Consider the following 22,781-nt stretch of genomic DNA (forward strand, 5'->3'; position numbering starts at 1 on the left):
CCGACAACAGATAAGCATCTAGAGGTGCATCTGAATGCAACAGATTATGCAAAGAAGTGCAATTAATATAGTTCGTTTCGGACACTGTTAAAAACGTTGAAATAAGAAAAAGTATTTTTCTTTTGATTATGAATTCATCTCAATAATACTTAATATAAATTTAGAAAAATGTACTACGTTACAGTGGCCCGTGAGTTTTACGTGCAAAAAGGGGCCGACTTAAAAGCTTCATAATGCGGAATCTAGTAGGTAGTCTCTGGTACAAGCACTTTAGTAAATGGCGGGAACATTCAAGGAAAAATATGTACTGTATTTTAGTAATGAAACTTTCTCATGTCAAACAAAAAGGACTGACGTGGTTGACAAACAGTAAATGGCCGCCAGGTATTGCTTCCAAGAATCCGACGTACGTTATATATCGAGGAAGAAAGAGAGAAGAAATCAGATTTTAATATATTTCGCAATCGAGTACAATAAGGTATCTTAGTAACGCTTCGGGCCTTCGACCCTACGCGGAGCTCGGCCTTCGGCCTTTGCATTTAGACACTTGTACTTAGGTAGGTACATATTTTAATTACATTTTTAAGATTTAAATCTAGTCAACCATACTTATACACATCGTCGCTTTCTCGAGTCAAAGTAGGACTCAATTTGCACAAATGAAAACATGTAGGTACAAATTTTCAGTTTCGAATATGAATCATAACATTCATAACCCAGTTAACAAAGACAAACTTTGTTTACCAGTTGGGTACGAACTCGGGGGCTAACAAAACGGTAGTGGTAATTGAACCAGTTAGTTCGCAAGTACTTGCCAACTCGCACCTAGTAATTTACTTACTGACGTGCGAGGTGCATAACTTAATCATACTGTTGATACAGTTAAGGTGAAATTCGCTCATACTGCTTTTAGTAGGTACCTATAGTAGTAGTAGTAGTGTCCAGTACTACCCTCTTAAGCCGAACAGCGCTATCTCAAAAACAAATGATTTTGAAAATGGAATTCTCAGTTATAGAAACTAAAGTATACATTAGCAATGCATTTTCTTTTGAGATAGCGCCACTCGGCTTAGCAGGGCAGAGTAGGAACCCTAATTATAGTTTTAGAATTTTCTTTAGATTTAACGTTAGCTGATGTATTTAATTAAGTTAGCGCGGCAAGGACTCAATCGTTCATAAAAAACTTATTTTCTTTTACCGCGTGTTCAGAAGAACTAAATACGTTTTTATTCGGTTAGTCACGACTCATGGTTTACCATTTCGCAATAAAAACAAAACCCATAAAAGGGCTATAAAACGATATGTTTCGACGTTTCTAATATCATACATACGTGAATGTACCTAAATTTACATAAAATAAAAACACATCCAGCGCTACCAAACCAAAAGATGAAGTCGACAAGAGTCTTAAACTTTATTTATCTTAGTTAATAATATCTAACACCTAAATATTACCAGTAGGTACCTACTACCAGTTCGTGGCTCGCGCACATTTTTGCAAACCAAATATGTATTGGTAAAATTGACAACCCGAGTCGTGAAACGTCTCATTGCATTATGTATAGGTATGTGGCTTTCCATCACAGAACGCTTCAAGTGCAATAAGGACCATATTTACAAAATTTTTGCATTTGCATTGCACATGAAGCATAAGGACCCTTCTCTGATGGAAAGCTACATATTTTATAGAAAAATTAATAGTTGGCGTCAGCGTCAGTTTGTTCCAGGCAAGTACCAGCGTCACACAGCGCACAATCACAGTAATTTTCTTTTGAGAAACGACCTCATTAATCATACGGTTAGGTACTGTGTACTAGTATAGCCAGTGGTGTATTAAGCTAATGATTTAAAAGAAAACAATGATAGTATTGCTCAACACTCAGGATGTAACAAATATCGGATGTTTCCTATGGCGAGTAATTTTGAATAATAAAATGTGCGTGTCGCAGATTGGATTGACCTCACTCGTGGAGTGCAGGTGCACTCGGTTTCCTCGCATCTTAGTACAAACAATCTTAACACCTGTTATCGGGAAAATAGAAATATGAAAATGTTGACTTTACACTTTTATAATATAAGCTACGTTCCTGCGTAGAAATTAAAAGGCTTCTACATCATCAAGCAGTAAGGTACATATTTGTGTTTATCAACAAAATACTGAGCGTTTCTTTTATTTTTTGCCATTTTATATATTGTGCCCTATTTGCCACTTTTGTGTTATTTCTAGTCAGAATCGCGAGCCCTTTTTATACTTATAGGAGAAAAAAAGTGTCCTAAAATTTCCATAAATTTTTCAAAATTTTCTTTTTGTTACCGCCATAGGCGCCATACAAAGTGTATGGGGAAATGGTAACATAATAGAAAAAAAACTCTGGGACATTTTTTTATCGATTAGGATCGAAAGAGCTCGTGATTCTGAGTAGAAATAACACAAAAATGGCAAAAAAAGGTGACAATATATAAAAATGGCAAAAAATAAAAGAAACGCTCTACTATGCCAAAGGGATAATAGCGCTCAAATTAATGAATTGATTAGACACGACTTACTTTTTCATAGAAGCTTTTATTTAATTTTCAAAATGTTTTATGACTAATCCTACACATGTAGCCTTTGACAGGGGATGTATTAATTAAAGGGATAATAGCGCTCAAATTAATGAATTGATTAGACACGACTTACTTTTTCATAGAAGCTTTTATTTAATTTTCAAAATTTTTTATGACTAATCCTACACATGTAGCCTTTGACAGGGGATGTATTAATTAAAGGGATAATAGCGCTCAAATTAATGAATTGATTAGACACGACTTACTTTTTCATAGAAGCTTTTATTTAATTTTCAAAATTTTTTATGACTAATCCTACACATGTAGCCTTTGACAGGGGATGTATTAATTTTTGACTAAGTCTAAAATTAGATAAGATAAAAAAAAATCTTAAGGGGCCCACTGATTAACAGTACAGAACAAAACTTTGACAGTTCCGAACAACTGACAGGCCGATACCGTCCGGCGGACTGTTAATGATGGACCATAGTGTAGTAATATCTTACTAAAGAAAAGTACAGTTGGCATTAAAACCAATCAAAAAAATCTAAAAAAGTTAAAAACTAAAAGTTTGCAGTTGGTATTGGAGGTAACCTGAGTAATCTTCCACTAGAATCTACAATAAACAGGTACTATCTAAATTGAATAAATGAAGTGTATATTTAGTGGCGGATGAACCGTCGCCTGAATCCGGCAGCCATACAATGTTTTCATAATAAGATTACACCCCGAAGATCCTAGTTATGGGCGATGAAATGAGATTAGTTGCGGACTGTTCTAGTTGTCAAATTATTGTCATAAAATGCCTGAAAAAAAATCTCAGCGTAGCAGTATTTTAATCAGGTGGTTAACAGGGATTGATTTTAATATTTAAGTACAACGTAATAAAGTTTACATAGTAATTTAGTATTTTGTGGTTAATGTTCATATTAGCTCCTGATAGGTAGTCAGCATCAAAATATTAATGGATCATAGATATCTACCACTTTCTAACAGCTCAACAAAAAGAGATATATCTCTATTATGTAAGACACATAGACTATAGGTATGAGGTATTTTATCTCTATTTGGAAAAGTCTTCCAGGATAGCAGATATTTTTGGCGCATTGGTTCATCCGCTACTCTATTGTTGTTGACTGTATTACTTATCATATTTTTATTGCATAACCACATTGCAGTTATTAATAGCAACTGCGATAAAAACACCATTATGGTATAAAACAGGAATAAAAATAATTTCAAAACAAATCATTATGTATCCAGTTTGCACAATGTACTAAATATAGAGACGTTCTGTAGACCAGTATAACTTTGATCTCTTGCTACGAGCTGTTAATACTATCTTGGGGTCTTTCTATGCTGGGCATTGTAAGGGTCAACATAGTTTGAACACTCTGAACAACATTTACACTGATGATCATGATCAAAGCCATTACGTGCCGGAATTACTTCCACGGTTTAATGATGGGTGATTAGTGGATACATCTTAATTACTACTCATCCACGATACCTACTTGAAACTCGCGTAAATACGATGTACTTGCTGGACTATTTCAAGTACTTTTTTTTTATTTATTGGCGTGTAATGTATCGTAACCACCTTGGTTATCATCAGACATAGGAATCCGCGGGGCAAATTGTGAATTAAGACTTTATGTTTGCGCACTTATGGTCCTAATTGAAACAAAATAGTTAAAAATTAGTTTTTAATTGCCTAATCGTATTAAAACAGCCTAAATTTTGTTGTAATTAGTACCATAAGTACCACAAAAATAAAGTCTTAATTCACAATTTGCCCCGCGGATTCCTATGTCTGGTTCTGGTTATCATATTGTATGGTACGGTCGCCATCAGATATCTGAACACGCCTCTATTGTCAAGGCGTTAGAATGCATGTACAGATATTTTTGGGCACCGTGGCCGCTCCGATACATCTGGTGGCAACTGTCATGGTAATTCACGCGTTTTATATTATTTGGCTTGACATGGTAATAAACCTTTAGTAGAATCACAATGCTTGATGTTACTTAATTTAAATTCATAAATAATACATATAGTATATATATACCTAGCAACGCTCGTATTCGCCTAGTTCAATCACCTTGTCTACGAATTAATTCAATACGAAACGCAATCATAAGATCGCTGCATATTTTATCCAGTTAACAGAAAATTTGATGTGAAATCAGCTCATTGATATCAATTTAAATTGATATCGGAATGCAATTATTACCTGTCTCTTAAGGGGTAAGTTAGATCAAAACATTACTGGTTTGCTTCGAAGAGATAATATGAAAATGCTATCTATCTCGGAGTAAATATCTATGGAGCGGCCATTAACAGGCGTTCCCCTCTGCAAAAAGTCCGCGGCCGCCGGTCAAGGAGGTTATATAAAACTAGTTGCCACACGTCATACGCCATTCAGCAAACGTCAGTCTAAGCGGAATGATAGGAGCCGAAAATGCCGAATTGCAGCGTTTTCTCGTTCAAAATGAGATCGAAAACGTCTAGTCTACAAAAATAACACGTTTCTTATCATATGTAGGTACTATTACATCTAAATATTATCAAATAGTGCATTAACTTTGCAAATAACTAAAAAACATTGTCAATCTGACAGTGATACCAGTGATATGGTATTAGATCTAATTTAGGGTAATTCTAAAGAAGACTTTCTAAATATTATTTAGGTACGAGTAGAATTTCTAATAGGAAATATTATGCGAAACTCTGCGTAGGGGGCGCGACTACCACAATCCATCACAATCTGGGGGTCCGCCGCGGAACAAGAAATATTAAATTTCGTTATCTAACCTCTCTATCACTATTGCATATTTGAGCGATAAAGAGAAAAGAGAAAATTTTATAGCTAGCTTAGTGCTACACTCTGGCGGCAGAACATTGCAGTAATACGCCCTATTTGCGTTGCTTTTTGTTATATAATTTATGTAACACATTATTTTTATATAACACCTTAGTTTCATATCAACCTAATCTATTTAATCAAATAAATAGATCTATAAGAATAAAGAAAAGGGGGACGGGGGATCAAAAAGTAGTCGAAAACATCTCGCGTGATTTGTGCACAACCCCTAAATAACGTAAAATTACCGATAGACTATTTTTTGAAAATTAATTTTTCCTTTAGTTTCTACATATAGCTGGTCAAGCAGATCTTGCCAGTAGAAAAAGGCGGCAAATTTGAAAAATGTAGGCGGGAAGGGATATCGTCCCATAGAAAATTTGAATTTCGCGCCTTTTTTACTGACAAGATTTGCTTGACCAGCTATATATTTTTATTTAACATGTCAAATATTTTATTTATTTAAGGTATTTACGGCTGAAATAGGCACTTTTAATTTATTACTCTGGTATCACCGTACCGATATTAGTGATGGGACACTATAAAAACCAATATCGGTAAAATCGATATAAACATAATGAATAATATACAGATGGTCATGATGCCTAGCGAACACCAGCCATATCGTACAAACCTCAAGGAGTGATATTCCTAGGCAGATTATGATCTGCCTAGTGACCACCAGCCATATCGTGCTAACACTGCTAACTTCAAGGTGTGATATTCCTAAGCAGATCGTGAAACGCCGGCATGTCATGTTCTGACTAGTGATCACCAGCCATACCGTGCAAACCTCAACATTTAGGCATATCGAATAAGTAGGATGTCCTACATTTTAGCAAATGATAACCATTGAAATGGCTTGACAGCCTACTTATAGTACGTGTTTGGGTAGCGTATGATTTTAGTACCTACCTAGCACCTACGCATTCTGCTCCAAATGCCACATAGAATGCAGCACTAGCAGTGGCATAAAATACAAAAGGCAGATTATTAAATGGCGGAGTTTCATGATATGCCTAGGAATATCTCGATATGCCCGATTTTACGATCTACCGCCGATATATATACTAATTATCCCCTACTCAATATCCCCTAAATGACATCCTATGGCCGCGTTCCATCTCTGTCATCAGATCTGCATGCTCAATAGTATATTGCATTGCTTTCAGAAGTAAACCAACATGTAAAATATTAACTAATGAATTGATAACTAGCAAAAAGCAGAGCTTTGTAAGGGCTCGCGGAGGTTTTCTACCTTAACGTACCTACCGAACCGGTTGCTGTCCGGTACGCCTGTCTGTTACAGCTTTTACTTTGTCCTTTAAAAACGTGTCCAGACGACAAAATCAAATTGCCAATATCATCCACACGTAATATACAATTTCATAAGTGCTTATTACATCCTACACGGCCGCCCAGTACTTTTTGTAAGGAACCCAACTGACTTTCCTACATAATGTCGGGTCAGCGAGCCAATGTCCTTGAATTTATTTTTGCGTCCACTCCACACAATTGATCGAAAAACTATCCTGTCTGGACACCTACTGGCGGTAATCACGCTGCTCCGCACATAAACTAACACACACAGTTCTACTAGGTACAGCCAGGGTCCAGCATCAGCTCTATCTTGGGTACTGCTCTTCCAAGTTCTCATTAAGACGTATCAGATGACCAAAACAGCGTGTGCCTATGTTGCACCAAACCTGAGTTCTACTAGGTACAGCCAGGGTTTAGCATCAGCTCTATCTTGGGTACTAATCTCCTAAGTGCTCATCAAGACGAGTCGGATGGCCAAAACAGCGTGTGCCTATGTTGCAACAAACCTGAGTTCCACTAGGTACTGCCAGGGTTCAGCATGAGTTCTATCTTGGGTACTGTTCTCCCAAGTGCTCATCATGACGAGTCAGATGTCAAAAATAGCGTGTGTCTATGTTGCATCAAACCTGATCGAGTTCCACTAGGTACAGCCAGGGTTCAGCATCAGCTCTATCTTGGGTACTACTTTCCTAAGTTCTCGTCAAGACGAGTTGCATGACCAAAACAGCGTGTGCCTATGTTGTATAAAACCCGAGCTCCATTAGGCACTGTCAGGGTTCAGCATCAGCTATCTTGGGTACTGAAAGTACTGATCTACCCAGTGATCATCATGACGAGTCGGATATCCAAAACAGCGTGTGTCTATGTATGTTGCATGAAACCCGAGCTCCACTAGGTACTGCCAGGGTTCGGCATTGGCTCTATCTTGGGTACTACTCTCCTAAGTGCTCATCAAGATGAGTCGGATGACCAAACCATAATGTGCCTTTTTACACCAAACCTGAGTTCCACAAGGTACTGCCAGGGTACTGGGTCATTTTGGTGAACTGCACGCCGACGTTTCGATTGGCGTGCAGTTCCCATACTCGTACAAGTTGCAGTCGGGTTGTAGTCCGTCTGTAACGGCCCTAAGTCACTGAAGTTTGTATTAATTATGCTTAGGGGCTATTCATAAATTACGTCATTTCAAATTAGGGGGGGGGGGGTCTGGACATCGGATGACGGTAGCATGAAGTAGGAGGAAATGGGGTCATTTGAAGCATGATTTTTGGATGATTATAGGGGGGGGGGGGGTCCAAAATCGTCAAAAATCGATGACGTAATTTATGGACAGCCCCTTATCTTTATTTATAATTTTAGCAGTTCCAAGCAATAATAACACTAAAGGCGCCATTCATTAATTACGTAAGACAATTTTTGCCAGCTTTTGACCCCCTCCCTCCCCTATGTAAGAAATAATAAGAATAGGCTGACCCCGTCCCCCTCCCACCAATATAATTTAATTTCAAAAAAATATTTTTATGAATGTTTATTTGTACCTGTACAAAGGTACTTGAGCTCGTTTAAGCTAACTCTGCACCGTGTTTGATAGCATAGAGTGTGGAAGTATTATTTTAAACGTCATCATTACATAGAAATTAAAAAAAATATCGCATCTTTGTGATCTTACTTAAGAACTATGAAAACCCCCTCCCACCCCCTTGTAAGAAAAAATAAGATATGTTCGACCCCCCTCCACCCCAAAATCGTCTTACGTAATAAATTAATGGCGCCAAAACTGTATCTCGAACTGAAAATACCCGATTTAAGTTTGTTAACACAACATGACTGATCATCACATCGTCAGCGTCACAAAACATACGAGTAAATTGACCTCCGCAGTAAATATACAGCAAGATATTGATTGTTCTAGTAGGTATTCACAAAAACTTAATTGCTAAAATGGGAATCAAACCAAGTGAAGCGAGGTGGGTTGAATCCAGAATTGTACCCACTTTGGTATTCATCGTTGTTAATGGTGTAAGCGCCATCGACATTATTGAACTTGAAAACTCCACATAGGTATCGTATTGTCTGAATACCCACAACACAAGCCTTCTTACTTAGTCAATTTGTATAAGAATGTCCAATATTTATTTATTTATTTATTACTAACGCCATCTGTTAGAGAAGAAATAATTAACATTAGCACGAATGTTAATTCATCATTTTGCCAACAGATGGCGCTAGTAGTAATACAAAGTGTTATTACTTTATTTTATTTTTTTAGGTTTATAAAATGATATTTTTATGTTTGATAACACATCTAGACATGAATTTAAATTACTATGTTAAATTTCAAACCTAACAGTGCAGTAGTTTTTCCGTAAAGTGTACCACAAGAATGCATAGTTCGTCGATTAGTGATAGGGCTCGCTTCGCTCGCCCTAATAAAAAATCATTCTATATCAGCTTGCAAGATTCGCCCTAAACAAATTGACAAACTATTAGAACAACATCTAAAAACAATACAAAAATTGAAAGTTAGTAAAATGCTGGTAGAAAGACTTGATATTGTAATATTATTATAATTGATAAAAGCAGAAATTAAAATTCATTGTCAATAAAATATCGACAATATTATCGGCGCGTCCCTCGCACTATCTAGGTTTACTTAAAACTGACGTCATCTCGTTCACGGACAGGGTTGTCTGTGTTTGTTCTTGTACTTGTGTGAATATAGTTTTTGCTAGTGTTTGATAATTTTGTCGTGTGCGTGTGTAGCGACGCATGCTAAAAATGCATTAGTGTTAACATTATTTGTGTGCGTTACCTCGTCCCCCGCGCCAAAAACGACAGAATTTTTCAGATAGAAATTAGTGCGCGTCTCTACTCCATAGATATTTACTCCGAGCTATCTATAAAGTCAATTTGTTAAAGTTACCAAATAAGGCATGTATAACTACGCGCGTTGCCCTGGGCAACGTAAAGAGACCTACACAGTGACCTTTTTAAAAACCGTACCTGGAATCTGTATGTTTTGCAAGTTATTTTCGGCAGGTGACAAACTTTAATTTGACAATAAGTACCAACTAACGAACTTTAAGAAACCATGTAGGTAACAATTAATATTTTATGTAGCAATGTGAGTGTCGTAAATAGCTATTAGGGTTCATGTATGTGTTTAATTAGTCTCTACGTTTAGGTTACTATTTTTACTTTTGTATATCATGTTTTACTTTGTGCTCGTATATTATGTCAAATGAATTGCGTGGAATGTTTTATATCTAGTTATAAGTCTAGGATTCATGCTCCTTTCATACGTGCTTAATATTGTACCTATTTATAAGTCTAGGATTCGTGCTCCTTTCATACGTGCTTATAATTAACGAGATTGGCAAAAATATACATTACTGACTCTGCATGATACACCCACTAGTTGAAGAAGGTACCAAACGGCCTTGTGTTTTACTATATAAGGCAGAGCCGTTTCGTGGCTTATTCAGAGATATCAGAGACATCAAGAGAGCTTCACTCATACCAGCCTGAACACTCTCCAAGTGAATAAATCAAATATATGTGTTTTCATTTCACACAACACATATACCGGTAAATGGAGGTATAGCGGACTTCGAGACAACAGCGGCCAGCGGCGTTCCAGTTTGCTGAGATTTCTACGCTTCTCCCAACGAACCCCCATCACGAAAAGCTACAGTCTACACTCCACAGTGAGTTTATGTAGTTAAGTTTCAATGTTTGTGCCAGTGCTAAACAATTACACGATAACTGCGTTTTAATACAAAACTATGCATATTTAACTTAGTTGATCTCTTGCCTGAAAAACAAGAAAAATTACGTTGTTAATTAAATCCAAGCAAATATACATACAAATGTCAACACAATGACGAAAACAGTCTGTGTCGGCAATTACCTAGGTACTAACAATAACGTACGCAGTCGAATGCTGATAGTGATCCTGCGGCGCTCCTCTATAAGGCGGAGTCGGCATTTGATGGTGGTTTTAGACGGTAGTCCTATCACGGTGGTGTACGGACGGTGGTTAGTCCGTCATCGCTCCTGGTTCCCCCGGGCCAGGTGGCATGCGTAAACGCATTTCCCCAACGTTAAAAAAAAGGTAAGTACTAACAATAACATATGCGTACTTATGTGAATCATGTCGTTGCAATGTACCAGTATGTGGGTACAGTCAGCTGCAGAGGTAAGTTGACCCCTTCTGTAAGTAGTTTTTTATGCAAACTATTATCCCTGCAACTGACTGTACAGTCGCCAGAATTGTAATTAGATGAGCGGAAATTACAAGAAAAAGTTGTTAAACCAAAACCAAATAAAGGGAAAAACATTATTTTGTCTTTAAATTACTTATTTTTACTCAGTAGTAAATACATTGCTAATCCGAGCATAAGCAGATTCGGAGCAATAACCGCCAAGTAGATAAGCTATAGGTACGTCAAATTAGCCAAAATAATCTACTATTAACTTTTTTCGATCATACAATGCTGTTTCTACTTTAAATGCCCATTTCACGGTATAATTACCGGCAGCCGTTGTTCAATGAAACAATGTCGTGATTACGTTACGCGTTCCATCTGGCCCAGAAAATAAGGTTCGTACGCACAGCTGTGCCCTGTGGACCAAGGGCGAATACGTAATCCTACTTAGTATATAAACTAGCTATAGCTATTTACTTAGGTTTCCGGGATATTGGAAAACTACCGGAACTGCGGAATTTTATTGACAATAGGTACTAATTTACCCCACAATTCCAAAAGATATGTTTGAACCTACAAAGTTTCGTGATATTATAAACTTATATTTCATTGTGATCTATATCTCATTCCGATTCCCATTCATGGACCGACCAAATCAAAGCCAGTATGTCGGCCACAGTAATAAGCGAATGCTCACGGAAAGCAGCTCTACGGGAGGATGGCGACGTGACGTTAAGGGAGTCGCTCAAAAGTTTACATAATGGCTAGGATCACTTTGTAAAGAGTGCAACGAAGAAGAAGAAGATATGTTATTCATTCAGACATTTCATTGGGATTAATTATTCAGGCACTTTCATCGGAATTTCGAGACCAGTTTTAGGTCAAGCTTTGTCATAATTGTCATATATGTATAGGCTTAGGTTTAATTAACATCATACTTAAAGGACCTTATTATACAAATATATGTACATGTAAACGGCGTAAACCTGTTTAAATTGTTTCGCATTTAATTTATTCGGCGAAACAAAAGTCATCGCTCCACGTTATCAAACCACGAGAGCGGCTCGTGTTGAAAAATATCAAATTAATTACAATTGGAGCGATGCGGCCATTGGGTGGCAAATTAAATAGCAAACGCATCGAGCGTGAACCGAAACGTGAATTGATCGTAAATCTAATAACTTGTTAGCGTTTGCACCATTCACTAACCTGGGGTTAACGGGTTAAGCCTGTGGAGTTACCATGGTTTGGTTACCAGTGCAATTTGGCACTGCAACGGCTACCGCTTAACCCCGGGTTAGTGGGAGGGTGTAAGTGGGCCTTAGTGTTTTGTAACTTGTAACACCGGACCAGCGAGATGTGGATTGTGGCCCCTTCAGTAACACTCACCCCAGCACTTGTCCGTTGTTGAGCTGCTCCGCGAACGGCGGACTCTTGACCTGGCTGAAGGTCACCTTGTCGCCCAGCTCGCCACGGCTGCCACGCCCGACCAGTGGCAGGTGGATCTGGGTGCCCTTCGACTCCATTGTCACCTCGGACGTCATCGCAGCATTACCATTGTGAGGTATTATAACCTGGAGCAAGATAAATACGGTTAGTATGGCGGTATGGTGTACATATGCAAAAACCGATGCGCATATAACACACACAGGCTTCTGCTCAACGGTGGGTTACAAGTAAAAATATATGAAATGGTGTTAATGGATATTCCAAAAAACGCTAAGATTAATTATTCGCAGAAAAGATTAATGTACCTAAAATGAGTCACTTCATTTCAAACTCGGGTAAAACCATCGTCAGATTATGCGACTTTGGTATTAAGAAAAGGTAATAGGGTTGATATTTGCTGACAGGGTCGAATGGATTTACTCGAGTTTGAAGTTTAGCGCCACAAATATAATCCTTATTATGCAGTAGCGTGCAGTCAGTGCAGTTTTTGCACTGACTGCACGCATTGTTTTGGGAAACAAATGCCTTGGCTAACGCCTACAATAACATCAAATATTGAATGTCACGAAAACCACAAACAAACCAAGCAGTGACTGATGTGGTGACTGGTATGTTGACAAACTTTTCGGTGAGTAGGTAAAGCAAGCAACCGAGCTTGTTTGTCTCTAACAGTTGGTGAAAAAAATTGACAAATTTTTCACGTACTTAGAAAACTATCATAAAATACCCAAAATCGCGCACTTTGAGAAACAGAATGGAAAATTTAGGCACCTGCTGCCTACGACACCCGTTTAGAAACTGATCAATTTATAGGTAGAGCTCTAGGTAACATCCAGTTGGTGAATACAAAAGTACTTATTAATAAGTCATGCTGGTAATGACGTCAACAATCCGAAAGCAGAAGACGAACGGAATATTGAAAATGAGTGTAAAGGGGCCCACAGATTACCAGTTCGTCGGACGATATCAATCTGTCAGTTGTTCGGAGCTGTCAAATTTTGCGTTTAACTGACAGGCCGATATCGTCCGGCGGACTGGTAATCACTGGGCCCCTTAACAGTTTTGGTTTGATGAGATATGAGATTCAGTATATTTCCTCTGATCTACGGGCTGCCCAAAAATACTTCGTCAATTTTCTTTACTGCGGGATATTGTTGATATTTTTAATAAAAGATTGCGTTTGTGTATCAAAGCTAAAGGAGAATATTTTATTCAAGTAATAATGAGTTCTTCAGATCAGGAAGGGTTAATTAGTGTCCTATGTTATCGCTAAACTAACTTAATTAAAATTCCAATTTTATTTCCGTAGAATAACTTAGATATTCGAAGTTCCGATGCTTCTTTTGCGGAATGGTTGACCGGTGACCGCCCACGATCGTGGTTGGAATTGTTTATCGAGCGGTGACGTCAATCAAGTTCACATCGCCAATTCGCCACGAATGAACAGAAGTCCCGGCGATGTTTTGATTGGATGTGATCTATTTGATTGGGTCTATTGGTTACAACTTATGTATTCTGTTGTGTGATTGTTTATTATAGTCTGTGCAGAAAGAGAAGAGTCGTGGAATGTATTGGGCCCCATAAATTCCACGACTCTTCTCTTTCCGCACAGACTCTATTAACTGTCTTGCGGGAAAAATCCCGGGACTCACTTGCGTGTAAAATAAATTTGAAATAACTGAGCAACTAAGAAAGGAAGAACTGATAATATTTCGGCCCCTGAGAAGGACTCGCGAACGTCTGTGGGTGGGTCACGACACCTTGGAGATATTTTTAGGATTATCTTATAGGTACATATACCTTCTCTATTGAGTCCTGTTACAATGTGTAAAAATCGTGACGGTTAAAATCAGTACCTAGATGCTATGTTACTAAAAATTTCTCTATCTTATTACCGTACATAGAAAGCCATGTAGAATTGGTGCCCTGCGAGTGTGCAATGAATTTCAAATATCCCTTAGTCATTACGACTAGATTTTATAGTAGCTGTCTTATGTCTTAAAAATGAAAATAATTAAAACAAATTATAACCAGTTTCAGTTTAAAGCGGGATTCCCTAAGGAACTTTACAAATGACGAGCATTATGAGGTTGTCATTAGCCTTGAGTTGTTTTGACCTAGTCTGGGCAGAATGATTATTACAACTAATTAGTATGCCAAGACTTATTGATTTCCAGTTGAAACTAATAGTTTTAATTTATATAAAAGACCTCTCTATAATGTTAATTTAAGATATTTAAATATTATATCATTATATCCTAAAGATAACCCTGTAACCTTATTAATGTAATAGTAAAGTCATAAATAATATTTACCTATACATTTGACAATCAGTTACCTATTCCAGAGAGTAATAAATATCTAGCCTCTGATATTAGTTGATAATTAATTACAAGCACTAAAGATAAGAAACCAATAAGGGATACAAGTTGCATTGACATTAATGAATGTAAACGTCTGATATGTGATTTATGATAACGAATGAATGGAACAGCTGCTGATACTACATGTAACTGATAACAGGATTATTGTGTTATCATTGTTATCAACGTATAAGGATACATTGTTTCTAAAATTTTGCATTTGTAATTACAAGATTTGAAAAGTGTAAAAAAGGTGCTATTTATAAAATCCAACATTGACAACTACATGGAACAAAACACTGCCTAATAAAAACCTAACTTTGTTTTTTGACTCGTAAAAACGTCAAGCTGTCCAATCAAAGTGGAATCCGCCATGTTGACTGACAGACAGATTCATTTTGTGACGAGCACGCTATACAAGAGGCGACATTCGAACTGCACAATTTTAACGAATTTAAAATATCGACGGAGGTAGGTTCTCAATTTGTCATGCATCACATGCATGATATTTGTTCGTTTTAATATTGTTTTATTTTATGTTTCTCAGGTTTTCGAAGACGGCTGGACAGATTGGAAATTTTTTTTTTTCATAGATAGCAGGCAGAATATATCAAATACTTACACCAGACACAGAACAGTGAAACATTATTTCGTAAATACCAACGGGAAAAGAACGGCTCGCAAAAACGTCCAATCTAAGTGGAATCCGCCACATTGACTGACAGACAGATTAATAATGTGACATGTGACACGCTGTAGCGATAAGAAGCTTTTCCATTTCCGACGCTTGTACAAGAAGTGATTGTATTTTTTTAATAGGTACTAGGTGTAAGTATTTTTTTAATACTTATATGTGAATTGCCTAGTGCCTACTCTGTTATGCATACACATGCCATAAGACAGTAAACAAATGGAAAATGTGAGCAATAAATGCTTGATCTAAGTTGGAAGTCCTACTAGACTTCGGTACTTATTGCTTTTACCTACTTAAAGTTAACTTTCAGGAGCTGTAAATAAAAAAATGCAAATGTATTTATTGGCTTAACATAAGCACAGAAAATATTTAACTGCAGTCCGAACATAGGTCCCTTAGTGGTCCCTTATAAGAGAATAATCAGTATGTACCTTCACTCGATGGATTGACAACAATCGGACAGGTCACTTTTGTATAAGATTGGCTCAAGACTGGGAATAGTGCTTAGCAGTGGTCGATAACAGGTGAAGATAATGCTTACGTCACACAAATTATGGAGCCCTATTTATGCGAGATCACCAATGACATGCCAGACCAGATCAAGGCCGGAACTAAGTGCTCGGTTTACGAATGTATCCGGAAAGTTGCAGTCCGCGACGAATGGCGCCGTATTAGCAAAATCATCACTCATCGAGATTCACAATGATGACCACGACCACTCTGGCAAGAGTGTACCGACTAAGAAGAAGAAGAATTTATGCGAGTCCAACTAACTGAACGAGCACAGTACCTGCCCGCGGCTTCCAGCGGCACTAGCTAGCAGCACCATCACCCAACACTTGAACAGGCACTAGACACGAGCGTATGCGCTACCCCGCACTTACTGGCTCAAATCACATGCCATTATTTAATCAAAATAAATCGCATTATCGCACTAAATTACCTACCTACTTGGTAACAATTAATATCGCTTATCTTCAAATTCCACAAAATAAATTATTTCACAATTATAACTTTTCTCGTGGCTAGATTTTGTTTTAGGGCTCTCTAATAATAAAAATTTACAAGCTTGAACTTGAGCTAGAAACTTAAGGATTTGAACCATCGTTTCGAGTACCTAAGTACTAAGTAGTCACATTCACGGTATTGCAAATCTCAATTGATCAGCTGGTTTGGTAAGACTATATCGTTTGAAACAATTAATAAGTAATAAGTTAATTATGTCCAACATGATGGACAAATAAATATTTAAACCAGAATCTAAAACCCACGACTTGCATGCAATCCACTTGAACTTGAGTTCAAGTTTAAGGTCACCCATCTAAAGTTATCTATGTTTTTTGCGACTGGCAAAGCACGTTTGGTGAGGGCCATAGATTGACGTATTACATTACGTCTTTACGCGTTGATGGTTTCGTTCTAATCTAAAGATGTCGATTAGATCATTAGACGGTGTCAGGGTGTTTTTTGCCCTATAACTACCAACTAAACCAAGAAGAACCCGAAGTGATACAATAAGAAAAATTCGGAGCGGCGCGGCGTAGTAAACAAATAAACATTATAGGACAATTTTCGAGATATTTTCAGCTAGTATTGTCTAGAATTTACTGTATCTGGCGATAAGAAGCCACTCATCTCCTTTTCACTGACGATCTGACTGGTTCTTACCTATCTACTTGCTCTTGAAGGTACTTAAATAGATAGAGTAGAGCTCAAAACGGCACAAAGTGTCAAATTTGATGTGACAACTAAAAGTAGAATTTACTAAATAAATTTCCTAATCCGAACCTAACCCATAAATAATAATCCTTTAATCGATTCGAATTCCACCATTATCGTAATCACTTTTTATTTGGCCATTGTGTTTGGTCCATTTAAATAATATGCACACACACAGAGGTTCGCGTTCGAACGGTGGTTTGTGTAGGCTGTACTTACCACGCTTGTACGCCCGTTGGGCTTCCAGCCAACCTGTAGTACATAATAACAAGTAAAGCAGTACGTATGTGCACACCGCAACCAACTTCCTAATCGATATTCTAGCATTCATAGCATCATACATTATGTCGATCTTTGCGTAGAATCTGTGTGTTTAGGAATATGAATAACTATAAAAAAACGTTAGATGTCTGTGGAGATGGAGATGAAGTTGTGTATTAATCGCAATTCGAACATCGCCTCATGATCGCTTCCATCTCTACCGCTCATGTATTTGAAGTGCCAGAGCTATTATGAAAAGCTTCAATATTCAAAATAAATATTAGAAGTCTTGTCAAGATCCAGACTTTCACATGAACCGTAAACACTTCTTAAATTCTTGAACTAATTCGTTAACCGTTTTTAACCGTACCAACCTATGTTTATTTTAAATTGTTACTTTTAAAACAGTAGGTACCTACTTATTCTGCCCTCCTAAGGCGAATAGCAGTATCTCATCAAAAACAAATGACGTTGAAAATGAAATTTTCAGATAAAGAATGTAAAGTATACTCGTATGTTTGCATTAATTTTTAGGGTTCCGTACCCAAAGGGTAAAAACGGGACCCTATTACTAAGACTCCACTGTCCGTCCGTCCGTCCGTCTGTCACCAGGCTGTATCTCATGAACTGTGATAGCTTAGGCAATTGAAATTTTTACAGATGATGTATTTCTGTTGCCGCTATAACAACAAATACTAAAAAGTACGGAACCCTCGGTGGGCGAGTCCGACTCGCACTTGTCCGGTTTTTTATTTGAGATACCGCTAATTGGCTTAGCAGGGCAGTATAACTGATTTCAATCAAATTGTGTTTAATTTTTTTTTAATAATTCATCACTTATTCGGACATAACCTTTAGGCGCTGGAATATTATGTCGATACGAGTATACTGCATCATGTTAATATGTCGTTGGAGGCTTCCTTGGCTACATCTGCCAGTAACTTGTACATAACCCTCATATTCTGAGCGCTTGGATGAGTTCCAAATGTAGGCAGTTAAGTCTATTTTGCAGGCACAACTTAAACCTTCCTCATTATGCTTGTGACAAACTATAGTTCCGTTAGGGCTAAAACTGTTTCTGGCCAGTCCCTTTGCGCGTTTGTGGTATTATACCGCGAATAATGATGATGAGAATGGGATTGTGCATGTCATGTCGTTTTTAAAATAATACATGAAATTGACAATATTTGGTAGACTATGCAGATAAATAAAATTACGTATTTCAGTAGGTACAATGACATTCTAAAATTACAATAAAACATACATTACCCAATTGTTAAAAATTGGGTAATGTACGGAACCCTTGGAACGCGAGGCTGACTCGCACTTGACCGGTTTTTATCAAACAAACTGTATGCAATCTCTAGTTCGAATCTTCGACAGCGACGTCACAAAATGGTTTAGCGACGTAATTTTTTGCATGTTCCAAGTTTTCACTAATTGACGAAAAGCCTGTTGTAGAAGTGTTTATAGTGTACCGTAAAACCACCCCACTATAGTAGGTACTAAATCTCCCAACACTCGAATATCTATGCTTAGGTATGGTTAGGTATTACTTGAATGGTGCAGTTCTGAGGCAAAATATTTTCATAAATGAGAGAAAACGGCCAGATAAAACCAAAAAGAACGTTGGTAGCTATTAATACTTATTTACAGTAGGTACATATGGTGCTACTTTACCGCACTAGTGCGATAATCAGCACATTACGTGACTATGTCGAAAATTTTAAGTTAAATTGTACTGTAAAACGTTGTACGATACATCATACTCGTGAGATTTAAAACACACCCTTCGGTCGTGTATTAATTAATCGCCACTCCTCTGTTGCAAATTCCATATTTTTCTCACTTGTATCGTAATGTACTATTTCGTACCATAGTCGCATTATTGGACTATAGTTGGGTGGTTTTACAGCTAAGATATTGTTTGGAAAATCCACCTAAATCCCGAATCCAAATACAGAGCTGTCGAATCGGGTTAACTCTACCAGACAACTCATGTAACCGAAATACTGGACTCGAAATAGTGTCGCTTTTATCGAAAAGGGAGGTAGTGCATCTTGCGATAGTATGTTACAGTGAAATGTACCTTATAACCAAAGCTCGGAACCGGTTTTTTTGTAAAACCCGGAATAGCCCAGTATTTTAATAGTACATTATTGTCGAGGCTCGGAAGTAGCTACTTGCAGGCTGAGGATTCGTTTTAAACGGACGACCTTGGGAGTCCGTTTAATTGAATCCGAAGCCAGCAAGTAGCCTTCCAGCCGAGTCATATATAGTGCTTTTCTCAAAAATGGTGCAAGAAATATAAATATCATAGAAATATTTTACAAAAGCAACGTTCTTACGTATATATTTTCACAGAAAAAAGTAGAAACAATTGAAAAAATTAGCTTTGCCGCCTTTTTATTTTTTTAATAAAAAAATAGAAGTGTATTTTTCTGCCGAAAATACGTCAACCTATTTGAGACAGCTAAATAGTCGCGGTACTAATCATCTGTTTGGCTGTTTAATGGGCCTGTGCCTTCATTTGATATGGCCATTTCAAGTTTTAAAAAGTTTGGAACTCGACAAATAATGGAATTTGTATGCAACATTGCAGTCCCAAAATCGAGACTGCAATGTTTTTAACTTTTTAATTTTTGACTGACCATAAACTACGCGCTTCGCGACCTATTTTTTAAACGGCAAAGTCGACTTTGCCATCCATTTTTGAGAAAATTATTTTATGCTCTTTAAACAGGACTGAATCTTGTATTTAGTTACCAACTTCGTATTATTAGATTGTCCCATTAAAAATTTAATAATAAACCAAAGAACGAAAAAGAACGTAATAATACCGGTATTTTTTGTATGAAGAAAAAACCGGTTCCGAGCCTTGCTTATAACCAAGGACCGGAAAACCCCTCTTTACGCTTAATCCTATCAATTCGGTAACCCAATCGATTCGGTTACCTTATCATTCGGTAACCCTATCATACTGTTACCTGATTGTAATGGTAACCTTATTGAAACGGTAACCCTAACCTTTAACCGAGTTAATCTCAAAACCCCATCGCGATAGGGTTTTTGTTAAGGGTTTTTAACAGGTTTTCATTCAGTTATGGTAACCTTTATTATCGGTTGCTTACTGGTTTGCTACATTAAAGTAGTTTTAGTGATGTGCCGTCAGAACAAAAAAAAAATACAAAAAAAATTGTTTATTTTGTTTACTTTATTTATATTTTGTTGATTTTATTGACTTTATTTATTAAATTTATTTAATTTATTAAATTTATTAAATTTATTAAATTTATTAAATTTATTAAATTTATTAAATTTATTAAATTTATTAAATTTATTTAATTTATTTAATTTATTTAATTTTTTTAATTTATTTAATTTTTTTAATTTATTTAATTTATTTAATTTATTTAATTTATTTAATTTATTTAATTTATTTAATTTATTTAATTTATTTAATTTATTTAATTTATTTAATTTATTTAATTTATTTAATTTATTTAATTTATTTAATTTATTTAATTTATTTAATTTATTTAATTTATTTAATTTATTTAATTTATTTAATTTATTTAATTTATTTAATTTATTTAATTTATTTAATTTATTTAATTTATTTAATTTATTTAATTTATTTAATTTATTTAATTTAATTAATTTATTTAATTTATTTAATTTATTTAATTTATTTAATTTACTTATTTTAATTATTTTAGTTATAATATAATAATATTTATAATAAGAGCACACCACACAGGTAGGTATAAAGATAAACAAAGGAAAGGCAAAAAAACTTGTTTGTGTTGGAGCCGTTGGAGGCTTCATAGACCGCCCATGCCAACCTCGGTTATTCAATAATAAGTTGAATTTAAGTGTGCGTAAAGATTACATTCGTTTGAACTGGTCAAAAACCTCATAATGAGGTAACTGAATAGACTGGGTTTTTATTTCGGTTACCGGTAACAGAGGTTAACTCGATCTGATACGGTTACCGAATCAAAGTGTTACCTTATTAAGCGGTTACCGTTATGGTAGGGGTTTTTATAAACACCTCTAAAATAACCCTATGAAAAACCCCGGTTAAGGTAACCGGTTCCTGTCCCTGCTTATAACACGGTGAGATCACTATTCACAACAGATTGCACATCACTAAGGCCCTTGGTTTTGGTACACAATTTACATTAGGAACCTAGACTGTTTAAAATAATAATGAGGCTTTATTAATTAACTTTGAAATACCAATTTTTGTAAGTGAACAACTATGAATCGACTGAATGGAATTTTTAGGGTTCCGTAGCCAAATGGCAAAAAACGGAACCCTTATGGATTCGTCATGTCTGTCTGTCTGTCCATCCGTATGTCACAGCCACTTTTTTCCGAAACTATAAGAACAATACCTACTGTTGAAACTTGGTATGTAGATGTATTCTGTGAACCGCATTAAGATTTTCACAAAAAAATAGAAAAAAAAAACAATAAATTTTGGGGGTTCCCTTCCCCATACTTAGAACTGAAACTCAAACATTTTTTTTTTTCATCAAACCCATACGTGTGGGGTATCTATGAATAGGTCTTCAAAAATGATATTGAGATTTATCTAAACTGAATAGTTTGCGCGAGAGACACTTCCAAAGTGGTAAAATGTGTCCCCCCCTGTAACTTCTAAAATAAGAGAATGATAAAACTAAAAAAAATATATGATGTACATTACCATGCAAACTTCCACCGAAAATTGGTTTGAACGAGATCTTATTATGTTACTTGCTGCTACGGAACCCTTCATGGGCGAGTCCGACTCGCAGTTGGCCGCTTTTTTTTATTTACAAAGATATTTTTTCTTAGTTTTTTTCACACAGATACCCTTATCACTATCATATTTACGTCAGTAGTGATTTCGTGTTAATTTTCATGTGTTAATCTCCTCTTGATTCAACGATAAGGCGAACCCACAAATATATATCTAAATAGACGTCGCACGTGCAGCGATTTGCAAGAATAAAAACCAAACTTACCTAATACGACTTCTAAGAGCTGTTTCCCACTGACGTCCAGTTTTTTGCGGGTACGGTTTTTTGAAGGATCCCGTTTTATTAGGGTTCCGTACCCAAAGGGTAACACGGGACCCTATTACTAAGACTCCGCTGTCCGTCCGTCCGTCCGTCTGTCACCAGGCTGTATCTCACGAACCGATCACGGTTTAGTATTTGTTGTTATAGCGGCAACAGAAATACATCATCTGTGAAAATTTCAACTGTCTAGCTATCAAGCTAGACAGTTGAAATTTTATGATGTATTTCTGTTGCCGCTATAACAACAAATACTAAAAACAGAACAAAATAAAGATTTAAGTGGGG

At 36.5% G+C, this 22,781-nt stretch overlaps 1 protein-coding gene across 1 annotated transcript in view; it reads right to left on the reverse strand.

The window, feature by feature from the left end:
* Positions 1 to 22,781, reverse strand: part of LOC134797084 (ATP-binding cassette sub-family G member 4) — a 51,991-nt gene that overhangs the window by 19,034 nt on the left and 10,176 nt on the right. Inside the window, exon 2 of the mRNA XM_063769312.1 lies at positions 12,328 to 12,512. Coding sequence (XP_063625382.1) covers positions 12,328 to 12,482 — 155 coding nt within the window. The 5' untranslated portion in view covers positions 12,483 to 12,512. The remainder of the gene's footprint in view (positions 1 to 12,327; positions 12,513 to 22,781) is intronic.

Source organism: Cydia splendana, chromosome 1 (genome assembly GCF_910591565.1).
Source record: "Cydia splendana chromosome 1, ilCydSple1.2, whole genome shotgun sequence".
Taxonomy (NCBI): Eukaryota; Metazoa; Arthropoda; class Insecta; order Lepidoptera; family Tortricidae; genus Cydia; species Cydia splendana.